At 35.4% G+C, this 27,258-nt stretch overlaps 1 protein-coding gene across 10 annotated transcripts in view; it reads right to left on the bottom strand.

Moving 5' to 3' along the window:
• Nucleotides 1–6,824: 6,824 nt before the first annotated feature.
• AGFG1 (ArfGAP with FG repeats 1) overlaps nucleotides 6,825–27,258 on the bottom strand; it is a 77,393-nt gene continuing 56,959 nt past the window's right edge. Inside the window, exons 6-15 of one of the 10 annotated variants that reach the window (XM_047773676.1) lie at nucleotides 25,704–25,823; nucleotides 24,970–25,041; nucleotides 23,646–23,855; nucleotides 22,394–22,574; nucleotides 19,343–19,422; nucleotides 19,048–19,140; nucleotides 13,052–13,099; nucleotides 11,049–11,207; nucleotides 9,697–9,782; nucleotides 6,825–9,087 (exon numbers count right to left, since the gene is read on the bottom strand). In XM_047773676.1, the coding sequence (XP_047629632.1) occupies nucleotides 9,028–9,087; nucleotides 9,697–9,782; nucleotides 11,049–11,207; nucleotides 13,052–13,099; nucleotides 19,048–19,140; nucleotides 19,343–19,422; nucleotides 22,394–22,574; nucleotides 23,646–23,855; nucleotides 24,970–25,041; nucleotides 25,704–25,823 (1,109 nt within the window). In that variant the 3' untranslated portion in view covers nucleotides 6,825–9,027. Of the gene's footprint in view, nucleotides 9,088–9,696; nucleotides 9,789–11,048; nucleotides 11,208–13,051; nucleotides 13,100–19,047; nucleotides 19,141–19,342; nucleotides 19,423–22,393; nucleotides 22,575–23,645; nucleotides 23,856–24,969; nucleotides 25,042–25,703; nucleotides 25,824–27,258 lie in introns of all 10 variants that reach the window. The other 9 variants (XM_047773675.1, XM_047773674.1, XM_047773679.1 and 6 more) reach the window with 9 other exon arrangements.

The following is a 27,258-nucleotide window of genomic DNA, read 5'->3' as shown; positions in this document are numbered from 1 at the left end:
TATGTGATAACTTTATGAAAATTTAGTCTGAAATGCTATTTATAACCATAAACTTTTAAATGTTCAAAATTCAGATTCCGCAAAATTTTATTCAGTTCCCTCATCCAAACTTTTCTCTTAAAAACCTTGAAGGCTGCTGTGGAAGAGCACACTGCAGAGAGCTAACATCTGAAGATCAAACAGTCAAGAAACTTGAAGAACTGGTAAAAAGAGCAATTCAGACTCAAGAAGCCCATCATATTCCAAGGACAAAATAAAAATACACACCTACACCCAGATACTTTGTAGTGAAACTAATACTCGCCCCCATAGCCAGCCATTCCTGTGTAGCGAAACAAGGTAGGGAGCTTGTGAGCCTGAACAATGACCGGGTTCAACTAGTGGATGTGAATACATAATCCTTCTCTGAATTTAGGGGCAAAAAAAGTATGGAACACTAAAAGGAAATTTCTAGATATGAAAGTCCATTGCAGATGAAGTTATTCAGCCTTAGTATTGTGAATTATGTTCAACCTAACAGCTATTATTCTGAAATGTCTGATTCTAATTTCCAAAGCTAGTTATTCCCTAAATATGTATTCCAAATGGCTGATGAGAATCATGATGTACCACTCAGAAAAGATCTCACTTTAAAGCTGGGGAACCAGAAGCTAAATTACCTCCCTGAATGCCAGCTAATGGCAGGACCTGAGATGAAACATAAAAAACCTGACTCTGGGTCAGTACTTTTCAGAGCTCCAATTTTCAAGTTCAGTTTTTTTTTAAAAAAACTAACATACAACTTAAGAAGAAAATAACTTTCCTCATTAAATAAGTGAGACTAAAATAAATAATAGTTTTCCTCCAGGGGGAGGAGTGGCCAGTGCTGGTGGCAGTGGTGGAAATACAGCTTCTAAGGAAAGTAAATTTTCTTCTGGGATCTGATTATTAATGAAAATAATTTAGACAACAAAAATATATAGACTAATTGGGAAGGATACACAAAAAATAATAGTGACTACTACAAGGAAATAAGATTAGGGTGTAAAGAACTAGATAGAAGTAGTTTGCTATTTGTCTTTCAAATTTCAATAGGTAGTAAAGTAACAAAAATCCAGTTATAAAAAATACTGTCTTAAAACCAAGCTAGACCAATATGTATTTCAAGAAAAAATGTCATACTCTGGGGGAAGGGGGAGCCAATATTAGAAGTTCAGTAATAAACATGTGCTTTTTTTGGTAATTTAAAAAGCAAACAGGAGTTCCCATCCAGGCGCAGTGGTTAACAAATCCGACTAGGAACCATGAGGTTGCAGGTTTGATCCCTGGCCTTGCTCAGGGGGTTAAGGATCCCGCGTTGCCGTGAGCTGTGGTGTAGGTTGCAGACGTGGCTCTGGTGTAGGCCGATGGCTGCAGCTCCGATTCAACCCCTAGCCTGGGAACCTCCATATGCCATGGGAGTGGCCCAAGAAATAGCAAAAAGACAAAAAATAAATAAATAAAATAAAATAAAATGAAATAAATAAAAAGCAAACAAAAAAGTGTTAAGTTGCTGTTTCGTTGTATGTATAACTAATGGAACAGAAAGTCAGGCTGGAAGGAAATGCACAAGCTGTTCCACAAGAGTAATGTGCGTGACAAAAGGGGGAAAAAAAGTTACTCTCCAAATGCTCCACACTATGCGACAATTAAAGAGGCTACTATTTTCAAATGGTACACAAAGTCAGGAGTCTTTATTTTGAAACAATTCTTCCAACGGTATTTCACAATGAACAAGAACTTAACCAAAAATTTATTTAGCATAAATTTAAGATGAAAATTGAAATCAACCTGTTTTTGTCCAATACCTAAATCCATCTTGGTCTTCATAAATCTTGGCATATTAACACATCTTCCAAGACATACCCGCTGACTAAAAGGGGCTTGCTTTTTCTTTTTTTCCTTCAGATTTCAAGTTCTCTTGCTCACTATTTCCAGCCCTAAGTGCTAAGGTACTTTATCAGCTATTAGGGCTGAGATTAATTTCTCATAAACTATTCCTGAAAGCAAGTCCTGTCCTTGACTAATGGTAAATACATGTTAAATTCTCTGGACCCTGATCTTGTGATAACTTTCAGTTATTACCTAGATATTTTCTAAGGCAAAAGTAACTACTTTTGAAGAAATAATGAACCATGTACTTGTGCCAAAATAGATTTTGCCAAATTAAATTTTACGTTCTCATTCTCGAAAATAAGGTACATTCTAAGTTAATATGGATAAGGAAAGGCACAATCTCAATGAGTAGTAAGTCTCAAACTGCACTTTCAGAAACTCTAAGGGTCACGGAAAATTAAGGTACCAACTGGATGTGAACTTCCACACTCTTTCAATGAACTAATAGAACGCCTTCACAGTTCAATTAAAACGCACAGGCTTTTCCAAATATCCTATTTTGAGAGAGTCAATTTCAGGGATATTTTTCCTTCCTTAAATGGAAGAATTTCCTAATGGAAGCATAAGCTCATAATCAATCAGCAGGTGAGACTTAAAATTGAATGACGTCTACTTTATTGACTTAAGGGTCAGGAAGAATCAAGACTAACCTTCATATATGCCTAAGGATATTCTCATTGTATCACTGTTTTTAGCAGAAAAACTATATAAACAAATATTCTTCAAAAAGGGGCATCCATATATTGGTATCTTGGCTTCATTAGGAGATAATGAGTTAGAGCTGGATGTGGTAATATGGAAAGATAATCAAGTTAAAACAAAGAGAACCAAGTTTTATAAAACCATACATTTAAAATAAGGGAGGACAGTGAGAGGCATACACACACACACACACACACACACACACACACACACACACACAGGTATATAAAATAAACGTTAACATTTCTGACAGCCTATACAAGAACATAAGAAACGGTATTTCCCTGGAATGTGGGAATCAAGTCACAGGAAGGTGACAAGCTTCTTCACTTTACACCCTTTGTACAATGCATAATTCTTAAACATCATAAACATGTACTATTTATGGTAACATATTAAAAAACCTTTAAAGTCTTTAAAAAACCTGATTGTATCCATAGCATTCTATGAAACACTAACATCAAGTCACAATCCTTTGATGCCTTTTATTTAATGGTCGTTTAGTCAAAATTAGAAGGCTTCCTGGCGTATTTGCTTCCTCTGTCCCTCCACTTGAGACTGAGGGAAAATGTTGAGAATTTAGTTGAAGTTGCAACGCTCACTGTTTGCACTGTAACTTGGATAACATCTTCTCAAGATTTCAGAGAACAAATTAAAACATTACTCAATGGGCATTTAAATCACCACTTATACCCAGGATCACTTTTCCTTGTCCCAAAAGCCTGAATCACTGCACTCTGTTTTCATTAAATTCCATAGACCTGTGAGTTGGACAAGCACAGATTTCAAAAATATACTGATGTATACGCTGAATTCTTATCCCCTGGCATAAAATAAGCAGAATACATAGAAGCAAGCAGGTCTGAAAGGAAATACATTTTTGGTGTAAGTCTTCACCAGAAAATGACAATATAAATTCAAATCCTCTAAGACCCCAAAACCAGAAGAGTTAAGAGGTGACATAAGAAACGCCCTTTTCTGTCTACAAAGGCTATGTCAATTCAGAGGCCTTAAAATGCATCTGAATGCCCGAGGCTTCAAAAAACTGGGAGTGGTAGGCTAGTGGCCACCTTGAATGTGAATACTCTTCAAGCTATACAAAATCCAAGTTTTTAAAACACTGCAAGGGTCAAACAAAACACGACTACAGAGAGAATTCAGAGTATTTGCTATGAATGTGCAACCTTTACATTCGCACAGTAACTCAACTTTTTAAAACCAGATTTCACGATACTTGCTTGGGTCTTTCCAGATTAAAAACCCTAGTGCCCAGGTACGCTTCTAGAAATAAACTAGTGTCCATATGCTTGCTAAATTAACATAAAACAGAAGGCTCTTCAAAGATTGGATATAATCACCAAACAATAAATTTAAGGAAGTGAATTGTGGAATTACACATCAGGGCTGTGTTGGAGCTGGCACTCCAGTCAGCTCTCTCTCTAATTGCACGTTTAATGACATCAGATGGGTAGGTGAACTCAGCCATGGTGAGAGTATTTATACCACAAATGTCAGTAAATACTAAAGGACAGCAGTTCCTCATGAGAGAAAAACACCCACCAGCACAGCACTGGATTACATCATGGTCATATATTCACCTGTTCAAATATACCACGTAAAAACTTTAGTGAAAGACATGTTTTAAAATATACAAAGAAAAATTTAACTAATGAAGACAAATTTAATACACTAGGTCAGTAAAAACTTTAGTAACAACATCCCTATAAAAGTAAATTTTACTACTGTCAAGGGCACAAACTTTATCAAAGTTGGAATGTTTCACAAAATAGGAGTCATTGTGATACTTCAGATGTCTCCGGTTTAAAACCTGATCTGCTTATCACCCCATTAATTTATTTGTAGAGTGAAAATAAACTATTGATTTCATCAAATTATACATAGAACCCAAATTTAAAATGATTAGGTTTTATTGGGTATATATAGAATATAGAAAGTAACTCTTAGAATTTCCTAAGATTTAAAAAAAAATATCTACTTACACGTAAATGTTACAGCATTTTAATCTGACAATAAAATCTTTGCTCCCTAGGGCAAAAGCTCTGTTGTTAGCCTATGCTTTGCTTCTTTCACCCTTAAGTATGAGTCCACTTTAGGGACTATATGAGAGAACAAAAGAAAAGCATTTAGCAAGTTTCTGATACACTGAAAGAGCTTGTTAGATCACACCCCATAAAGCCGCCATTCATTTTACTTTGAAGTCATGACTTTTTTAAAAAATGTATCTTCATAAGGTCCCCTAGAGATTAGTTTTCTGATGTAAGTCTGAGACTGCAAGTGGAGGCCAAAAATGAGGCAAGCCACTCTAAACACGGAGTTCAGGACAGGAGGACAAACACAGGGACAAAGAGGCCCAAGAAGCAGAGCACAGGCGTGCCTGGGGACGGCAAAGTGTTTTGCAGTATTGCCAACAATAGCAACAAAGCCAGCGCTTGTGGTGATTACGTATTGTAAACTACCTTTTATAAAGTCACTATGTCTTCAAAAGAATTTAAAAACATTTTGTTAAATAAGCAACAAGTGCTCTCTCTAAAAATGGACAAGGTATAAAAAGCCTGGGGGTGGGGGGGAGCAGCAAACATCATCTTCCTTAAGTAAACACATTCCTTTAGTTGTAGCTGACTACTTGGAGGGTAGCAGTGTTTGTTAATAAAATTCAGTTTTCATTAAAAAAAATTACACACACACTCAGACACACACACACAACAAAACTGAAATTCCTTATTACCTACAAACATAAAAGAAATAAGAAACTATTCTTCATTTTGAATTTTTCCTCAGCAAGTTTATTGATGGCCCCCCCAAACCAATTATGCAATTTTAAAGTGGTCAGAATAGTAAATAACTCCAAAATAAACACCAATAACTACGAGTCAGGACTTGTAATATCCTTTTCAAAAAAAAGGAGATATTCACTTTTATCATTACTGAAATATATTCAAATAAAAATAGAAGAAAACTCAGAAAACGCTGTTTTAGAAGTTTGCAATTTCAACAGAAATTTTGATTTTTCCCACCAAGCCAACAAAAACACTTAGAAGTTTGGGGCGTAGTACATTTACCCTACAACTAAACACTGTTGCTCCAGAAACACACAAATTTAAACTATAGTGCAACGGTTCTCAGTGTGGTCTGAGGACCCTTGAGGGTCCCCCAAACCCAAGGTCAAAGCTATTTGCATAATACTAGAATGTTATATGTCTGTTCCATTCGTGGTTTCGCAAGTGCATGATGGAATTTTCCAGTGCCCACATGCCATGTCATATGAAAAGAATTGCAACGTGACAGTATGAGAATCCCACTGCTTCTATTACGCCAGATATTATAAGAGATGCACAAAGGTAAAACAATGGTCTTCTGATTGTTTTTGGAAAACAGTTCTGTCATCAAAATGTATTTACGTCAACATGTAACGGGGCTTATTACTGTTATCTTTAAATGACATGTTTTTTAAATATCTCAGTGTTAATTTCTAATATAGCAAATTCTGACAGACACAAGCCACGTACACAAAAGCTCTCTGGGGATCTTCAATAATTTAGAAGTCCTGAGACCAAAGTGTTTCAGAACTGCTGGTGGTACTGTGATATGAAAGCAGCCAATGAGTCTATGGCCATACCACCCTCAACACGCCTGATCTCATCTGAAAGCAGTCAGTTATTTACTCTCTTCATTTTACTAACTTACAAGAACCGTACACCAAAGATGAGGTATGCTAGGAGCAGGGGCAACTCTCGAGTAAAGAAAGCACTGATAGGCTTTTCCAAATTTACAGAAGGAATCATTCTATGGAAGAAAATGATTACCTAATCTCTACTTTCACAAAAATGAGAATAAAAATATGACTTTAAAGTTATCAATAAAATTTGCCACCCTAAAAAGAAAAGAACATTTTCTTTCCCGAGCAAACGCAGGAGAGATCTGATTCAACTAGAAAGTTGGGAAGCTTGTGTCTTCATCCTTGCCACCTCTGAGTACTTTCTCCTCAGTACTCAACACGAGTCTGACGGTCACATAAAACCAGAAGGAGCTATGAATGTGAAAGCCTAACTGAAGAGATAAATTCATATGAAAGCTGGCTCACTTCCTATACTAGACACCTCCATTTTACAAACACTCATTTAAAGTCAACGAGAGTTCCCACTCCATTACGAACCTCCATATTTACCCAGAAAAAATAGTCTTTGAAATTATTTTAATAACTGTTTAATGTACTTATTTCTTAGATGGAAAGCCTGGTGGATTAACTGAGTAAAGGCCTACAATTGTATAGCACGACTTTGTACATGAGTTGATTGGGACCCAATACAATCTAAAGATAGGAATTCCAAGACGTTTTGTGTATTCCCTCCATGAGAAGGGGGCTGGAGGGTGACTCCAAAAATGTAGAGACATTTCAAGTATACACCAACACACACCCAGACCTTTGCAGCATTCATTTAATTCTAAAAGAGGCATTCCGCTCAGAAAAGGGGCAGAGATTTCCCAGTCTCCTTGCTTATCATAGTTCAGATACCACACATTCAGCTAGATACACAATGGACAGCAATGTTTCAACAAGTCTAAAAATCTACACGGATTTTAATATAGTATGAAAACAACTCCTGTAGTCACCATTGGAAAAGGTATTCAACATGAATAAATAATATTTGAGGAAGCTGATGTTCACCTCTTTTAATACCAAAACTTAAAAACAATCTTAATCAGTATAAGAAAGCTTTTCAAACACGTATCACATATTTATATATGTAATTTCACCTTTTCTTGTGACACAGAGTCACAGTAATAGACAATTAACAAAAGATGATGCAATGTAGTAATGCCCTCTCAGTGGGGCTGGCTGTCGCTACACTAACAGGTCTTCAACAGCGTTTGCTCTTAATGGTTTTTCCTGTCTCCTTCCTTTCAAGCCATCACTCCTGAACTGCTAGTATGCTATGGGCTGGGAAATATATTAATCAAAATCTCACATAAGAACAAATGCATGAGCTCTAACATATAGATTTTGTGACTTATGTGGGCTGCTCAAAGGCATTTTTTAAAAAACTATTACAGGTTTCTCAGTTGCGTTGTTTTGATTGAGATTGCTATATTATCACTGGATGAATGAGGCATTATATAAATATTTAAACAAATTCATTTGAATATTAACATAAAGATATAACTAAACATTAGTATCGTTGCCTTTTTAAACAAAGTATTCTATAACTTCAAGGTAACACTGGGTTCCAGTTTCTTTCCCGCTAGAAATGAACATAAACAAATGTCCTATTAATATCAGTCTGTCCAAACAAAGGAAAAAAAAAAAAAAACTGAGGTGCAATCATGTCACAGTTAATGCATGTCTGCTTCCAATACATTCAAAGACAATTTTTTTTTAAAAAAATCAATAGTTAAAATAAGCCTTTTGCAGTCTGAGAATTCAAGATACTTAAAAAAATTTGTAAATACACATACATGCAAATTCTTTATATATACAAATTTTCACAAAATTAAGGAGTTGCAAAGAAATTAGAAGAATTATGGTGAATCTAACAAGCTACATTTAAATGCTTTACCACTGACATACTCCTGAATATAGCAGTCATAGTTTTAAATAAAATTTTCTACATGGCCTTTTTATAAAATTTTCTCTTTAGACATAAAAGTTAGTCACTAGAAGTCTTCTGAAATTTTAATTTAAGAATTCAAGATGTTCTCAATTCACTACTCATATTTAAGGCCACTTTGGTAAAGGCATTGCAGCAAGAACACAAAAACAATAGCATATTTTCTAATATTTATTTTTTTCACCTGCAAACTGTAGCAAAACATGATCAGCTTTATTATGCAGACAGGTATCCCTCTACATTTTTAAAGATTTAGGCATGTATAAATAGAAGAGCTCTTTAGAAAGGAAAAATTCAAGAATGAATAAAACCTTCCAATTTTGACTTTGTAACTTTCCAGTAGCAATGGTTAAAGTGATTTTAGGTCATTCATTCCAAGATATATGACAGCACCTCAAAAGTGGCTGATCTATTTCCCCAGTAACATTTCTCACACAACAATGTGTTAAAGTTACAAATACTGATATGCACAAATAGCTAATTTCTAAGAAAAATATGTACAGTACTGCAGCATAATGAATGTGGTATCTGCAATAACTTAATATTAGCCAATTTTTAATATACATGATACGGCTACTTTTTTTTGCCAATTCACAGGTTAAAAGTTGTTACTGGAGCCCTCTGTTTTGCACATATTACCTGGTATTTAATACACAATGCAGGCTTTTTAAAGACTTCTCTTGTGTTTAAAGCTAAGATCAGTGAAACAAGACAACAGTGCAAGAGGCGGAGAGATGTACTGTGACCACGTAAAAGTTCGTTCCAGTAAAGTGTCTATATAAGGCTATAAGAAAGGATTGGTTGATGAGCTTCCCGTTGGAAATTGTCCTGTCGGTGCACCAGTCTAAAGGAAAACATAAGACAAGTAAACAGACAAATAAGAGTGGTGTGTCGGCAAAATACAAAAATATTACATGTTATTTAATTAAATAATATTTAATTACATATTACTTAGATTAGGAATTATTTTACAATTATTGGCAGTCATGTTTATTCATTATTGTTATTAGCAGCATGCTGTAATAAAATTACAGGTATCAGGCACTGTGCTGTGCCTTTTATATCCATGATTTCATATAATTCTCATAACCAATTCTAAGAAGGGACTTGCCCTAAAAAGAAATTACATTTACGATTCAAACCAAATTTCTGACTCCAAGACCCACTGATCACATTGTTTACTAAATCTACAGCCTTGCAGAAAATACTATTTGGACAAGAAAGCAGGTGAGTTTCACATATAAAATACCTTACTGTCAATGCTTTGCAATCAAATGAGTGTTTTCTTAAGTCAAAAAAGGGTTTGTGCACAATGGCTGCCTCAATTTGTACAATGTTGTGACATCACATAGCTATAAGACCAAAGAGCATCTAGGAGGAATCACATCCTGATTTTCCCAAAGTGAAAACAATGCAACAACTTTTACAGTGCTTAAAATTGCACCTCACTTACCATAAAAGGATTACTAGATACTCCAGCAGCTGCAACTTGACCAAAAGGAGTTACCACTGGCTTTGTTTGTCCAAATGCTGCAAAACCTGCACCTTATTAAAACAGAATCACCAATTATAAACATACCTTTGAGAGACAATCTGGTGCTCATAAAGCTTCATAAAGAGTGTGAGAAAAATACCTACCAGAGCAACAATAAAAACATAAATTAATTAAAAATTAAAAAAAAAAAAACAATGTTAGGAGTCCCCACTGTGGCACAGTGTGTTAAGAATCCAACTGTAGCAGCCTGGGTCGCTGCAGAGGAGCGGGTTCAATCCCGGGCCCTGTGTAGAGAGTTAAAGGATCCGGTGTTGCTGCAGCTGCAGTGAAGGTTGCAGCTGAGTCTCAGATTCATTCCCTGGCTGGGAACTTCCCTATGCCTTGGGTGTGGCCATAAATAAATAAATAAGTAAATAATCAATCAATGTTACTATCACCTTGTTGAGTCTCACGTTCTTTCAACTGCCAGTCAAGTTTCCAATGATATGTCTTAATGAGCTTACACTGACTCTCCAGAGTCAGTGACAAATTCCAATTTGCCTCAACTATGTAAACTGCTGACAAAAGATCTGAGAGATGGATGAGCCTGTGACTTGAGGGGAACTGTGAAGACAATACAATGTTTTCCATGTGACTATCACAGTATTCCTTAGGAAATATTTCACCTGTATGGCTCTGCCATGGATCATATCTCCAAATTTTTATCTAACCACTCTTTAAAAAAGAAAATATGTAATTGTAACTCAAGAATAATCTTCAAATCTAGGGACTTTAGACTTCGGCAAATCAGCGAAATGAGCAAAAACAACAACAAAAACTGGTCTCAAGTGAATCTTTCTGAAAACACGTAACAAACTCTAAACACAATACAGTTACCTATTTGGAAAATTAATCTATTTCACTCGCAAAAAAACAAAAACAAAAATGTATACAAGATGGAGCGGAAATAATAGTTCTCCAATGCAAAACAAGCAAAAACATTCTAGGTCTATAAAGCATCCTTCTAAAATCAAGAGGCATGCTACAATTCAGAAGTCAAATTAATAAGGAAGACACTGGAGATTCTGAGAAAGAAGAAGTACTCTTTAGTCTCTGGTTTCTCCTAAATCTGTAATCTGGTTACAAAAACTTACAAAATCACTTAATTTTCTGAGGCCCAAATCACCAATGGCTTTTATATTTCAGCAGTCAACATTCAGTAGATAATGCTATCGCATTCTTTCGGTAAGTCTTTTGGTCCAAACACGTAACATTATGATATATAAGGATACCAAAAGTGGGCTTTCGGCTAGCCAAAGGTTAGATCTTACCATTGGGCTGTTGAGAAAAAGCCGTCTGCTGAGGGAAAGCTGCTTGGGCTGGGAAGGCAGGCTGCTGGAAGCTGCCGCTAAAGCTGGTGGGAAGACTGTAGGGAGCAGGAGTCCCAAACCCTGCAGGCATGCTCATTGATGCAGTGCCAAAGGTCGCTGCTGAGAGGAGGAAGGACAGCTTATCACTTACACACGAAAGAGTAGGTTTTGGTGCTCACACTCAACGTTATAGGAATGGATACTTAGAGGAATAGATATTTACCCTAAAAATAATAAATTTTAAATTCCAAAACTAACAAACTTAGTACTAAGTTTTAGTGCCACAGAGTTTAACATAATAAGCTATAAAATTCTGTTCTCCTGAAACCAATAACCAGAATGAAACTAATAAAGATACCGTTTGAAATCATAAGAAAGTTTCTCAAAGTAATTACATAAAGTTTGACTCTAAACAGGAGTCTACTTTTAAAGCCAACCACCATGCAATTCATGTGTATACTAGTGCATACATTTTTAAGTTTTGTTTTGCTATACACAATAAAACAGTCAAACATTTAATTGTATCTAGTGAACTGTCTGCTATAATGTAATTTAATATATGTATTCCTAGAAAAAATATTTAAAATCTCTGCAAAATAGCTCACGAAAATTAATAGGAGAAATAGGGTTGGAGGGAGGCCCTATGCAGCTTTGTAACCAAAGTCAAAAAAAGGGATTGGGAAGTGGTCCTAATAAAAACACTAACACAACTAAAATGAAAATATATGGACTCCCATTCCTTTTCTGGAAAGTAAATGAAGAGTGCTTTGGATAAGGAGTGTAAGGAAGGTTAGGATTGATGAGTAACGGACATCAAGGCAAAGCACACAAAAATTAAAAAGAAAGTGAAATAAGCACTCTTAAAAGAGACAATGCAGGGGAATGACACTGTCCAAGGTGGTACTGCTCCACTGCCACATCTAGCCACTATTACCTGAACACAGAATAAAGGCATTCATTCACAGGTTGCGGAAATTCTTGTGTGAACTACAGCTACATATGTGGTTTACTGCCATCACTTCCTCATTTATGAATTACACATTCACATTAAATACATACAGGAGAAGAATATATTACTTATTGCTAGTGAAGTTTCAAAACAGAACCTTCAACTATATGGTGTAGGAAAGTTCTCAGTGAACTAAGAGCCAATAATGTTGCTTTTAATACAGAATACCAGTAATTACATGTTGAAATATTTTCAGTATGATGCTATAAAAAACCATAATTCCCTGATTTAAAAAAAATACCAACTTGATTGCTGATTAAAGTCACAGAAATTAACACTAAAATTGCTATACAGAATTATCTTTCATTTAAAAAAACCTAAAAATCATGTTATAGATGTTGCCCAAAGTTAATTCTCATAATGCTAAATTTAATAACTGTAATTTTCCTCAATGAACCTAATTAGACTATCAAATTTTAAATATTATATTTTATTACTGATAAGAAAAAAGGGGAAATAAGCCACTGGAAAGCAGGAGAATTAAAGAAGAATAAGCACACTGCAAGGGAAACAGGAGGGCTTCAGAACAGACATCAATGCACTGACATAACTTTGACAAATCACTTTTTAAGAAAGCACTAAAAAGCAAAAGTTAAGCAAAACCAAACTCCATGGAAGAATGTGGTAAAATGGTTTGGTACATTGAAAAGGTATATCATTCAAAGTATTATGAATTCAAACTTAAGAAAAATAATCGAAAAAGCTGTTAACATCTACTGTGACCATGGAGGTAAGCAATATGCTTTTCAGTATTAAAACACAGATCACTACAAAAGATTTTCAGGTAACTTTAAATGTAATGTATTCTCAATGCCACACATCCATGCCCACTCCATTTTAAAAACATGGAAAAAAAACTAATTCCACATGCAGGGATCCAGAACACTAGCAGAAGCTTCCACAAGCAGGTAGACAAATTGCCACACAAATCTAGGTATTAGTTGTGGCCACCTACCAAAATGAGCGTGAGGAAACACTTGAGAATGCATTGCTCCAGAAAGGCCTTATGGAAAGCCATAAAGAGACCAATGTCAATTAACTTATGAGTAACTACTGGCAAAATCAAAGTTAATTTGTTTCATTAAAAAGTTCTGAAATTAGAAAAACTGTTACAAAGTAAGTAGCATAAGAATACATAATAAAAACACATCCACAAAGACTCTTTTTATTTCAACTACATTTATGATACTAATCTTTACATTGTTTGAAATAAAGGGAAGGTTAGAGTAATACCAGATAAACAAATATCATATGAAGAAACATTTATGAAATCCATCTTTTAAATAAATTGCTAACTTTTTTATGTGAAGATACAGCTATATCCATAAAAAGACTTTCTAGGCCTCATCAGTTATACCCCAAAATGCCATTCATAGGATCATCTATAATGAGCTAGCATCTAAAAAGTCAAATCTCAGGGAAAACATCTGAATAATGTTCAACTGTTTTATTACAATTCCATACTTTAACTAGAAATATGTAAGGATAATTCAAGTGAACTAATGAATATTACAAGGGGACAATTACTCAAGGCAGTTCATTAGAAAGGTGAGCAGCACATTCAGTTAAAATATGATGGCTAAAAAAGAGAAAGAAAAGGAAAAATACATCTCGTGCAGATCTTACCTGGCATTACTGAGGTCAGAAAGGTTATATACAAATAAATATAATTAGCAGAAAACAAATTTTAGGTTGTTAAGTACTAGAATCACTTTATGTCTGTTTATGTCCTACCTGGAATGGGACTGTTTCTAAAATTCACGGTCATGCACTTTAAATTAGTATCCTTAACCAAATGAATTTGGGGAAACAAGGCAGCTGAGGGATTAGAGGGGTTCTGAGTCTTGGTTCTGTCATTTTTCTGATTACAGGGTATCATGTAACTTCTATAAGCCTCAGTTTCCTCATGTGCAAACAGGGGGTGGAAGGGCAGGGATAATAACACCCACTTTACAAAGCTGCTATGATTAAGAGTGCTACAGAGTAAACCCAACAAACATTTTTTTCCTTGTTAACCTAAAGAATTAGTGTGTCTATGTTCAACAAAAGGTTGATTGAGGGGGCAGGGATATGTGATAGACAAGTTCGGCCACTTTGTTGTTTATCTCCTTTCTTAGAGCACGTCAAAGGCTCTGAGAAATCCTGCATTAATACTGGTTAAATTGTGTCTAACTCAGCATTTACCATATGTATTTGGACACAGAACCTCTTTCCATGAAGTACTGGTAACAACATGTCAGGAGATGTATTTCACAAAATACACTGGCAAAAACTGACTTTTAGTTAACAGTGATGGTTAACCAACATCTGCAACAATGATGCCTAGTCCTGAGCTGCTATAAAAGTATTTTAGACTTGTTTTAACAGGCTTTTTGAGATATAATTCACATATCATACATTTTGTCCACTGTAGAACTCAGTGTTTTTTAAAAATACTTACCAAGTATACAACCATCATTCAGAATCTAATTTTAGGAGTTCCCATCATGGCTCAGCAGGTTAAGAACCCAACTAGTATCCATGAGGACATGGGTTTGATCCCTGGCCTCACTCAGTGGGTTACTGATCCGGCACTGCCGTAAGCTGTGGTATAGGTCGTAGATGTCGCTTGGATCCTGCAGTGCTGTTGCTGTGGCAGTTCCAATTCAACCCCTAGCCTAGGAAGTTCCAGATGCTGCACACACGGCCCTAAAACAAAACAAAACAAAATCTAATTTTAAGAGTTCTCTTGCGGTGTAGGGGGTTAAGGATCCAGCATTGCCGATGCAGCCATTGGGTTGCTGCTGTGGCACAGGTTCAACCCCTGTCCCAGAAACTTCCGTGCGCCATGGGCGTGGCCAAAACAAACAAAAAAAATCAATCTAATTTTAGAACATTTTTATTCCCCTGTAACTAAAGGAAATTTCATACCCATCATCAGCTATGTCTCTCCATCTTGCGCCCCTCACTTTTTTGCCTCTACGGATTTGCCCGTTTTTTGTTTTTTTTTTTTTGTCTTTTGAGGGCCATACCCGTGGCATATGGAGGTTCCCAGGCTAGGGGTCGAATTGCAGCTGTAGCCACCAGCCTGCACCACAGCCACAGCAATGCGGGATCCGAGCTGCGTCTGCAACCCACACCACAGCAACGCCAGATCCTTAACCCACGGGATCAAACCCGTACCCCTCCTGGTTACTAGTCAAGTTCATTAACCACTGAGCCATGATGGGAACTCCTGGATTTGCCCTTCTTGATAGATCATGTAAATGGAATCATATATGGCATTCTTCCTTTATTTAGCCTAATTGTTTCCAAGGTTCATCCATGTTGTACCATGTATTAGTACATTATTACTTTTATTTCAAACTAATTCCACTGTATGACTATACCACATTTGGTTTAACCATTCATTAACAGATGAACATCTGCGTTGTTTCTGCTCTTTGACTATTAGGAATAATGCTGCTGTGAACATTTGTGTACAAGTTTTTGTGTGGATATATGTTTTCATTTACTTTCCAATGTGTAGAACCAGTGGTGATAGTGCTGCTTTAGAAGCATCAGGGGTATCAATCTTAGATTAGTCATTGCTATGTGGGACCCCTAAGCCAAATCCATCACCTAAGCGGATCCACCACCTAAGTAAAAAAACAAAAAGGCTTGGCTAGATGCTACAGTGATTCTTTCGGCTCTACATTCTACAAGTTTATCTCCTTGGGGGGAGGGGGAAATGACTTTAAAAAGTCATTCATTTACTCACTAAATGAATGTTAAAAAAATAAAGGCTACTCATTCAGAGGCAAAGGAGATTTAAGAATTAAATTGAAAATTAAATTAACTCTTAATTAGATTTAAGGGATTGAAGGCTCTGGAAAAATAGAATGCTAAATATTATCGAATCCTAAAACAAAAAGTCTTAGGCCATATTGGCAACTCTACTGAAGGTTTCTACATAACACGGTAAAAGAAAGCCCCAAAGCTTTGCAAATGCAGAAAAAAAATTATTTAAAATGTGTATTTTAAGAATAAAATATATCAGTAAAACTTAAAATAGTTCACACAGAATTATTATGCAACGCCCTCTTTCAAAAACTACCTCAAATGGAACTTAACACTAATATAAATGAGAAGAAAAAATATTTCCTAAAGAATATTAATTTTGATGGTAAAAAACATTAGAAAAACCTAAGTATAGTGTATTTGTCAAGGTACTATTTATATTTCAGCTCGACAGAAACATGTTATGTGGTTAAGTTTTAATTTGGCTTAGTCAATTCAATAACAACCTGGTAAAGATGATCAATGTGATAAATAAAAATGGTTTATTATGGAAAAAGTATTTTTTCTTGAAATAAAAATCTGTGGACAGAGTAGATTTACCTTTCAATACATTTTGCTTAGGCTAATGTTAAAATTACTCTATATCATCTGAACGTAAAATGTACATTTTATACTATTTCATATCCCATGTAGAACCTTAACTTTAAAAAGACTTTCACATTCTAAATAAGCAAAAACAAAAACAAAAACAAAAGAAACACAAACAAAAGAAACACAACCAGTTTGGAAGTACAGTCATGAAAGGAAAATAACAGGAATGATTTACCAAGTACATACATTAATTCAAAGACCATGCATGGTGATTTGCATCATCTAATTCTCAAAACATCTCTGCCAGAGAATATTCACATTCTACAGAAAAGTGCAACTGCAACAATAAGGTTCAGAGAAGTTACATCAACATAACCTTGGTTCAAGTATAATTTCAGTTTCCTTCCTTCAGGCCATTTAGCTATAAACATCTCAAAATTATCTTGCAAATAATGTATCTTCCCATCACCTTTACTCTATTCACTAGAAAAATAATATACAAAAAGCATTTTCAGGATTACCTAGCAAGTAAATACTAAATCAGGATTTGAACACAAACCTGGCTAAATGCAAAACACATGCACTTAACTTTTCTGAGCCTCAGTTCCTTCAGCTCTCAAAAAGTGATTAAAGCATTTATTTGATGAGAGTTAAGAAGGACTGAATGACACAATACACAAAACCCTGTGACATTTTACAAATTCATCCCAAGTCAAAATAATATGCTAAGAAATAAATATATTACATATATCATAAATAATGAATAGTATAAATACTGTCCAAAACACAATGGAAATTTGAAACATTGAAACAATCACGGATTAGGTAAATCTGAATTAAACCATTTTTTAAAAAATCAAATCATGTGTGAAATTCACATACTTATTAAACATCCATTATGTGAGATATAATTTATGACTAAAGAAATTTACATGAAAAGGAAAGTTATGGCTCAAACTCCTAATATCACGATTCTTAATCTTGCCAATGACAAAAAGATCTGTCAGTAATTACTAATTCTTTGACTTTATTTTTTAGCTACACTCATGGCATGCAGAAGTTCCCACACCAGGGACTGAACCCCTGCCATAGCAGTGACAACACCAGATCCTTAACCCACTGAGACACCAGAGAACTCCAATTACTAATTCTTCTTTTTTTTTTTTTTGTCTTTTTGCCATTTCTAGGGCCGCTCCTACGGCATATGGAGGTTCCCAGGCTAGGGGTCGAATTGGAGCTGTAGCTGCCAGCCTACACCAGAGCCATAGCAACATGGGATCTGAGCTGTGCCTGCGATTTACACCACAGTTCACAGCAACGCCGGATCCTTAACCCACTGAGCGAGGCCAGGGATCGAACCCGCAACCTCATGGTTCCTAGTCAGATTCGCTAACCACTGAGCCACGACGGGAACTCCTCCAATTACTAATTCTTAATGGTGCCAATTTACTGTGATGTCACAAGCACCTTACTCTCAAAATCTCACACCAACATATGCTATAATTGGAGCGAAAGGCCTTAGTTCTAAAATTATTGGGACAAAGACACAAAAACAAAACTGACAAATTCAGTTTAAAAGGTACTGGGCCATACCACATGCACTTGCTGATACTCTTAAGGTACTGAAAAATAGCTCTGGTGTTCAGGGTAATAAGACAAAAATCAAAGAGGTACAACTCAAGAAATATGCAGCTGGCACACAGTATGAACCAAAAAGAAAAAAGGGAGGGATAAAGAGAATTTTTTTAAAAAATTATCAAAACATCCAAATATCATACTCCAAATTAAACCAGGTTTCCATGACAAAAAAAATGTTCGCACTCTAAAAGAGATACGCACTAGAAAAAGACCTCATTGGAGTTCCCATCATGGCACAGTGGAAACAAATCTGATTAGGAACCATGAGGTTGTGGGTTCGATCCCTGGCCTCGCTCAGTGGGTTAATGATCCGGCGTTGCCGTGAGCTGTGGTGTAGGACGCAGAAGTGGCTCGGGTCTTGCGTTGCTGTGGCGTGGTTCAGTGGCCATAGTGCTGATTTGACCCCCTAGCCTGGGAACCTCCATATGCCGTGGGTGCAGCCCTAAAAAGAACACAAGGAGAAAAAAAAAAAAAAAAAAGAACCTCATTAATATCTGATGTAACAAAGTCATCTATTCTTTACAATTCCATGAAAAGGTAAAAAACAAAACAAGAAAGCTTGTATCATTTTTTTAAGACTGAGTAAACCAGTAATTGTGAAACCAGACGAACAAATACTTAAGAATTATAATGTTCAAGTGCCATCTCTGTCATAAATTGGCTGTGCGGCTTCAAGACTTTTAACTCTCATCTCCATGCATGGGCTTCCTAACCTAAAAAATGAAAGCTCTAACTGGGGAGTGGTGGGTGCTAAATAACTTCTAGGGTCCCTTTACAAATATTAAATTCAAGGGTTTTATAAACTTTCAGCTAGTAGATGTCTTCACGGACAAAATACTCCATCTACTTTACACTGACTTCAGTAAGAAAGGAACTTGACTTTCTGATGTTCTTCACGAGGTATCTTTGCAACATAAACCTTTCTCAAAGTTTACCATTCTATACTTTATATTTCTTTCTTACCTGTTGCTCCTCTGGCATTGGTCTGAAATGGATTTGTAGAAGATGCCACAGAAGGACCAGCAGCAGCAACAAATGGATTTGTGGAAGGTGTAGCTTTGAAAAATATAAAATACACTATAAAATTCCGATATATTTGTATTCAATTATTTAAAGCATTTGCTCATATATTTATGAAGACAGAGAACTAGAGCTTTCTGATAATAAACTGTTGCTTTGTATTCTGGTAACCCTAAGAAAATGCTACACAATATTTGGGCTCTATATAAAAAGCAGTATATATACTAGAAACACATACCTCCAAATGGAGCAGGCACACTCGAAGAAGCAGGCTGTGTCTGTGCAGAAGCACCCACTGGCACTGTTCCAAAAACATTACTGAAAACAAATATTGAAAAGTTCACGTTTCGATGGTGAAATTAAAAAAAAAGCAAGGGTAAGCTATCGACACAGCTGTCATATACTGTGGAATCAAATAGCATCGAACATATCATGTATCACATCAGTCCTCAAATTTTAAATATCAGGATTCATTTACATTCTGAAAAAATGACTGAGAACCTCAAAAAGCTTTAGGCTGCTATATATACACCAATATATATATATAGTACATCAATTAAATAAGAAATTTTAAAAACTTTTATTTTTTTTTAAATAATAAAGCCATTATAAGCTAACATAAGTGGCATTTTTATAAGTAACTGTATTTTCTAAAACAAAAGAAACTTAATGAGAATCAGAGTAACACTGTTCGATATTTTTATAAATTTCTTTAATGGGTTACTTAACATAAGAACGATCTGTTATATATTGTTTGCGTTGAAGTATATGAAGAAAAACTGGCCTCACATAGTACCATAGTTGAACAATATAGGAGAATTTTAATATCTTAGTCAGATAACTGGGGTTATCTTCCTGGATATCATACCCAGAAACAACAGTGATAGTTTCTGAAAGGAAACTAGCTGCAATATGGAATTTAAACCTCTATCGATGAACTTTCATGTACTCTCTTAAAGTAACATCCACTAGTCTATCTTTTACTTGAAATGAATCTTTGACTAAACAAACATACAACATTCAGAAAATACTGGATGCCAAATGTCAACACAACTCCTTACACAAGATTAAAAAAAATGAGAATCATCAATATCACCATCCACTTCATCAGAAAAGTCATGGGGCGGGTGGGGTGAGTTCCTGTCATGGCTCAGTGGTAATGAATCCAATTAGCATCCTTGAGGATGAGGGTTTGATTCCTGGCCTCACTGAGTGGGTTAAGGATCCAGCACAGATGTGAGCCGTGGTGCAGGCTGCAGACGTGGCTCTCAGATCCCGACTTACTGTGGCTGTGGCGTAGGCCAGCCCCTAGCCTGGGAACTTCCATATGCTGTGAGTGTGGCCCTAAAAAGGGCAAAAAAAAAGAAAAAGAAAAGTAATGGGAAGCTTTAAGTTCATGGTGGCCAAAAATTTTCCCCAAATTCTACTATTTGCTTGAGAGGGTGTTCTATCAGTTATTTTCCTTAAAGCGACAGACTTAGAATTTCATTTTGAGAAAATGTCTACCAAATATCCACATCTGAATAACCACAGATTATTGTCTATCAATAATAATTACTGTCATACTTCCAAGGAAAAATGCTGCCCCATAAAACAAGTGGCTCAAACCACAACCTTAATACTTCAATATGCAGAAGAACTACCTGCTGTATACCTTACTGCAACACACAGGAAATTAAGAAGACATATTTAAGGGTCAAGACTTTCAAACATTAAATTTCTTTATTGCTTCAGCAAGCGCATTCATAATAAACACTGCATCAAAAATATTCCTAAGTAAAACTGAATGTGTAGTGATAAAAACATAATGACTGTTAGAGGACAACTTGCACAGCTTGGTACCACAGCCATAATCCATGCTAAGGCACCAACAAGTCTTACCTGCCATTGCTTTTGCACCATCAATACAGATGCCAATTACTGAAAACACAAACTTCTCAGAATTATTATGGATTTAGTTTAAATCTCACAGACCCCTTGAATAGGTCTTAGGTGCTTCAAAGAGTCCACGGATCACACTTTGTGGACCACTTATAACATAATACCAATAAATCATTTTGTTACATATATGTACACTATGCTTCCAGACTTTATGTGCAACTTGCTATTACACATATCTAGCGTAGATAGCACTAATAAAGTAAATATATATATATATATATATATAAATACTTTAAATTTTATTCTTTTCTTTTCTTTTTAGGGCCACACTTGAGGCATATGGAGGTTCCTAGACTAGGGGTCTAATCCAAGCTACAGCTGCTGACCTGTGCCACAGCCACAGCAATGCGGGATCCGAACCATGTCTGCGACCTACACCACAGCTCACGGCAATGCCTGATCCTTAACCCACTGAGCGAAGCCAGAGATCGAACCCGCGACCTTATGGTCCCTAGATGGATTCATTTCTGCTGTGCTGCAAGGGGAACTCCCTCTAAATTTTATTCTTTAGATTCAATTTTTCCCATCTGCCATACAGAAAATTTATTACTGGAGAAGTGAGCCCAAACAGCTAGTGTTAGAGAAGAGAGCCACTTCTCTCTGGGAAACATGCTAAAGGGAAAAAAAAAAACTACTCAAATAACAAAAAAGAAGAAACTATCTGCAGGGATGCAAGACTAAGAGATGGATAAGACACTATAAGGCTAAGTCCCCTGTGCTTCTGGGCCTGCTTCCTTAACTCAAAAATGAAGAAGTCAAAACTGAAGAGTTGTTAAAGATCAAATGTTGTTAAAATCTGGTAGACTTTCTGCTGCCAAGAATTCCTTACACCAGATCTATCTGAACACAGTTAACAGATATAACAGATTTATAAATACCAACATGACAGAAGAGATACAGAATTGGTCTTGAATTCTGGTACAAACATTTCTAAAAATCTTTATTTACAACTGAGGCTACAACATGTTACTTTCAGTGTTTAGTCCTCATGACTGAAAACTGTACCTTAAAAGTAAATAATTTCATAAATGGATTTTCTGATGAGCACAATTAAATTTGTATATAACTGTCCATTTTGAAATGTGTACACACTCTTAATTACATTTTAGTGTCCAAGGTAAAAAAGTAACAAAACTTTTGATTTTACTTACAAAAAGATTAAATTATGGCAAACACTCAAGGATTATATTTTAATTAGAAAATTTAAACTCAGTTTCCTTAAACTTACGAAAGTATTCAAGAATCTTTAAGCCCCAAATAGTCTTTACGTAACAAGATTATTATTCAGAGCTGAAAAAAAGCTTAAAAGATAAAACACAAAGTAGGAACACAGACTAAGACAAAGTACCTGCTAGCATTACTTGTGGAAGTATATGCGTTACTGGAGGTGGCTGCAGAGCTGAAAACGCTGTCTAGTTCGGCCAGGGCCGCATACTTGTCTGAAGATGCACTTGACTGACTGGGAAGTGAAACCACAGAACCAACAGGAGCTTTACCTGTGGCCCCAAAGCCACTACCCTGATCACCACCTTTGAACAAATGAAAACAAATCACATCAAAAATTTTAACTTATGCTTTCAACTTATCAACAACATTTATGATGAAATTTGCAAATTAAAACTTATTTGGAGCTTAGCTAACAAATGGACATGGTTTTTGTGCCTTACATAGTAAATAATCTAGAAGCTGGACAAGACTAGTGCTATACATATGAATCTAATAAAGACAAAAATACTGTTTCTGTAACAAAAACTAAGACCCAGTACCAATAACATGTCTAGATTATGCATAATGAAAAAAATTCTCAAAGTGCCACATTAATATCTGCAAGAGAGGGATAGCTCATTCAAGTAAACATATATAAATGCATAACGTTCTGCAGTTATGTGAACAATCTATTAGTAATATCATTTTCCCAGGGTTGTTCATGAAAAAAAATTAGAGATAGTATTAAGAAGGAGCATTTCTAGAACACTATGTGTCAGGCGCTGTTCTAAATGACTTACATGCAATAAATAACATGTCTAAAACAACTCTTTAACTTCAACGCTAGTACTACTATCCTCATTTTGGAGGGCAGATGAGAAAATGGGCTCAGAGATCACGATGGAGAATCCAGCCTGAAAGCAGACCCCTGTTGTCCCCGCCACACTATACATACACTGAGAGGCAAAATACTAGCCTCAAGACCAAAACTGGCTATAACAATACACTGCAAAGATGTTTTGCTTTGTTAATAAATACAAAATATTAATAAAAAATAGTTCAAAATGAATGTATCATATAAACCATCATATAATTCTCCAGTCAGTTTTATTAACAGGATTTAATCCTTTCTGGCCTTAAAAAAATAAAGCATGCTAGGACAAAATTAAATTTTTGTCAATTATTTTCTTTTATACTAGAAGTTTACAAATTAGTTTCTAGGCCTTCTGGTGTATAGTTATTTCAGATCCAAAATGTGCCATAGTTATGAGCATTTAGTGTAGACAAAATGTCTACACAACTAAGAAAAGCATATCATCGTATTTTAACAAATACAATCACAATTAAACTGTTTAATGTATAAAATTTGTATTCATTTGTTTAAAGCTTGATACCTTGCCCAGCACTGAAGATATTATCTAAGTTAGCAAGCGCTGCATATTTGTCTGTAGTCTGTAGACCAGCTTTGTTCGCTGAAACTTTACTAACAGCTGATGCTGTTTGATGACTCTGGGAAGTATTGAAGGTTCCAAAATCAGCACTGGAGGATTTGGGGAAGTTATCAAAATGAGCAAAATTAGCATTTACTGATCCAGCACTTCCACCTGTAACAGAATAAACAGAAAGCTTGAAATTGCTAGACTTTTCCCAATATTCCTTTCTAGATTATATATGATCATTTTTTCCCCAAAATTAAGTGTTCTATAAGCAATCCTAAGCTCTTAAAATGGAAACTTGGCAAATGGTATTCAATTTTAATCTACTTGTGATTTATCATAATTTGCAAAACTAGATTTTTAAGGCCCTGGTTGAAACAAATCCCAGAGTAGAGATTAAAAATGTTTAAGATATACATTTTGATCCAAAATTCCTTTAAAGGTGGTCTTTGAGCTTTAGACTTACTTTATTTGAAGAGTTATAATTCCACATAATAATTTTAATATACACACAACACTACAAAGTCTTAGTAAAATTATTCCCTGATTTATAGTTCACGGAAAAAATTACACCACACATTATATGAGTTATTTAAATACTACGTCAACTTTATCCTGATAAGATTCTAAAGACTGTTCCATATTTGACAGTCTTCACTAACATAAAGCCAGAATGACTAAGACCAGATTATATTCATTCCACGCTTTTGATGATTCATTTCTGATGTTGGTTCTTTATACTGAAACATTAGTTTCAGCAATCAAGATGATATATACACACAGTTATATGCTAAAGAGAGAGCAAAGCACACAGTATTTTAGAAACAGAACGATCACATGCTATTATTTTAAAAAGACCACAAACACTTTGCATCAGTCAGTTTTTTAGACATTCAAAACAAATATTGATAAAATTTCTTTCAAGAATTAAATTAGTTGTTTTCAATTAAAACTAAGTTACGTTTGTATTTAAAAGGTTGTGATCTGCTTAAAAGGAGATGGTGAACATAGATACTAAATTTTCAGAAGTTGTATGAAAATTTTATTTGAAATTTATTAAAAAACTGAATTAACTCATATACTAAAAAACTGAATTATTAAATATTATATGCTATTACGTTCTCTAAATCTGAGTTTAGCAATAGTAAAGAGAGAGTAAAAATGAGAATTTATGAAGGATTATCGTTTAAAGAGGATTAACATTCTATAACTGAAAAACCTATGAAATACAGTATAAAACATATAAATTAATAAAATATGCCTACTTGACAACAGAACTTACTGTTGGTAGCCTGGAGAGGAAAAGCTGAAGTAAATTCACCAAAACTGCAGCTAGATGAAAGCATTCTAAATGCTGGACAGCCAGAAATTATGTAAATGGTGAAATTTAAAGAAAAAAAAAAGAAATTGAAAGAAAAAGCTTTAAGACAATACACAGAGTTAAAAGTTGAAAGAAAAGTAACTAGCAAAGATTTAAACAAGGGTTCAATGAGTTTCCGGAAACAGTACAGTTTATGAGAGAGTACTCAATGTTTAAAGACCAATTCCTGCACAGAGAACTATTTTCAAGTTTATTAAAGTGATTGTTAAATAATCTACTGGACTAATAATATTTACTTTCTGAAGCTTATTGCCCTGAAAATTCCTTACATTTTTAGATTAAAGGAAGCAATCAATGAGCTTCCTTCATTCAGAGCCTAAATCATAATGTATTATGTGAACCTATAAAACTTTTAGTACTTTAATGGTTCTGTGCATAAGAAATTTAAGGAAGATTCATGTGCAGGAAAGGGAGAACACATGTGAATTAGACAAATATCAGCACTCAGAAAAAAACAAATGAACAAAGAAAAATATAAAGATTTCAGGTTTCCCCAGAGCTTTGTAAGATAGAACTATTTTAAAACCAGATAATCATAGAATTTAAGTTTAGAGAAGTTTTCTAAAACTACATCTAAAGAGTTTTATTTTATTTTTTAAAGTAAACATTTAAACATAATGCTGGAGAAGCTCTACCTGTAGTTTGGGGCTGAAAAGAAGAGTGACTTGCTGTGGGGAAACCTCCAAAATTACTCGAACCACTAGACTGTCCAAATGCATCAAAGTTTGCAAAATCTGCATTTGCAGAATTCTGAGCTGTAAATGGCAATGAACAATATATGTTAATGAATATGAAATTACAAATGGAAAATATGATAAATGAATTTAAGAATTTTATGACAGTTTCTATGTCTCACAACTTTATTTAGAAATCAGACTGTAAATTCTACCAATGTTTATTTCACCCAATTTCACGCAGCTTAATAAAGGGTATCCAGAAATTTCCAAAATAATCTGTGCAATGATAAATTTGTACACAATAGCCTCTGAGTGACCTCAGGAATAGCATTATCAAGTGATTCTATTAAAAATTGGGAGTTCCCATGGTGGCGCAACAGAAACGAATCCAACCAGGAACCATGAGGTTGCCGGTTCGATCCCTGGCCTTGCTCAGTGGGTTGGGGATCTGGCATTGCCGTGAGCTGTGGTGTAGGTCGCAGATGTGGCTCGAATCTGGTGTTGCCATGGCTGTGGTGTAGGCCGGCAGCTACAGCTCCAATTAGACCCCTAGCCTGGGTTTTGAACCTCCATATGCCGCAGGTGCAGCCCTAAAAGAAAGACTAATAAATGAATAAATAAATAAATAAATAAAGGAAACTGAAAGCACTAAATACTTGAGTTATAATAAAGAAGACAGAGATGCAGGACGTAAGATACATTTGGGGAATTCATCTGAAATGGTGATGAGTGATTCATTAGATATGTGAATCTAAAATAATGATGCAAAGACAGCTTAATTACATGAATGTTCTTTTTGGGTTGCTTTTAAGGTTTACAACTGTCACACCATAGCATATTTTAACAAAAGAAAGAAAACTTGGGTGTATAACAAGGAGGACATGGTCACCGAACAAACTGAAAATACTCAAATTTTATTAGAAGCCTGCCATTTTATTATTTATTTTGCTTTTTTAGGGCTGCTCTTGCAGCAGATGGAGGTTCTCAGACTAGAGACTAACTTGGAGCTGCAGCTGCTGGCCTACGCCTCAGCCACAGCAATGAGGGATCCACGGCACGTTTGCAACCTACACCCCAGCTCACAGCAACACCAGATCTTTAATCCACTGAGCAAGGCCAGGGATCGAACCCGCATCCTCATGGACATTAGTTGGGTTTGTTACCACTGAGCCACAACTGGAATTCCAGCCTGCCATTTCAAACTTAAAAAATAATAAAACCTAGTTAATAGTGTAAAGGTACCTCATGTCCAGCAAAAAAGGCCAACTGGCATTTCCCAATTGGCCACCAACCTAAGAGCAAAATTCTAGGCTTCCATAAACTTAAAATATGTAAGTAAAATAAAATAGTCAAAAGATTTTTTAAGGCCAAAACAGATGCTGGAGTAAGATTTTTATAAACTATAAGGTCAGATAAGAATAAGAAGTGGCTGTATGCAGGTAAATTAATGCTCAGTAGTAACAAGAGCATGTCCAAGACTGAGAAAGGTTATACGTCATCAATAAGGTGAGTC

This window comes from Phacochoerus africanus, chromosome 3, assembly GCF_016906955.1.
Source record: "Phacochoerus africanus isolate WHEZ1 chromosome 3, ROS_Pafr_v1, whole genome shotgun sequence".
Classification (NCBI taxonomy): Eukaryota; Metazoa; Chordata; class Mammalia; order Artiodactyla; family Suidae; genus Phacochoerus; species Phacochoerus africanus.
This window is presented reverse-complemented; position numbering and strand designations above follow the sequence as displayed.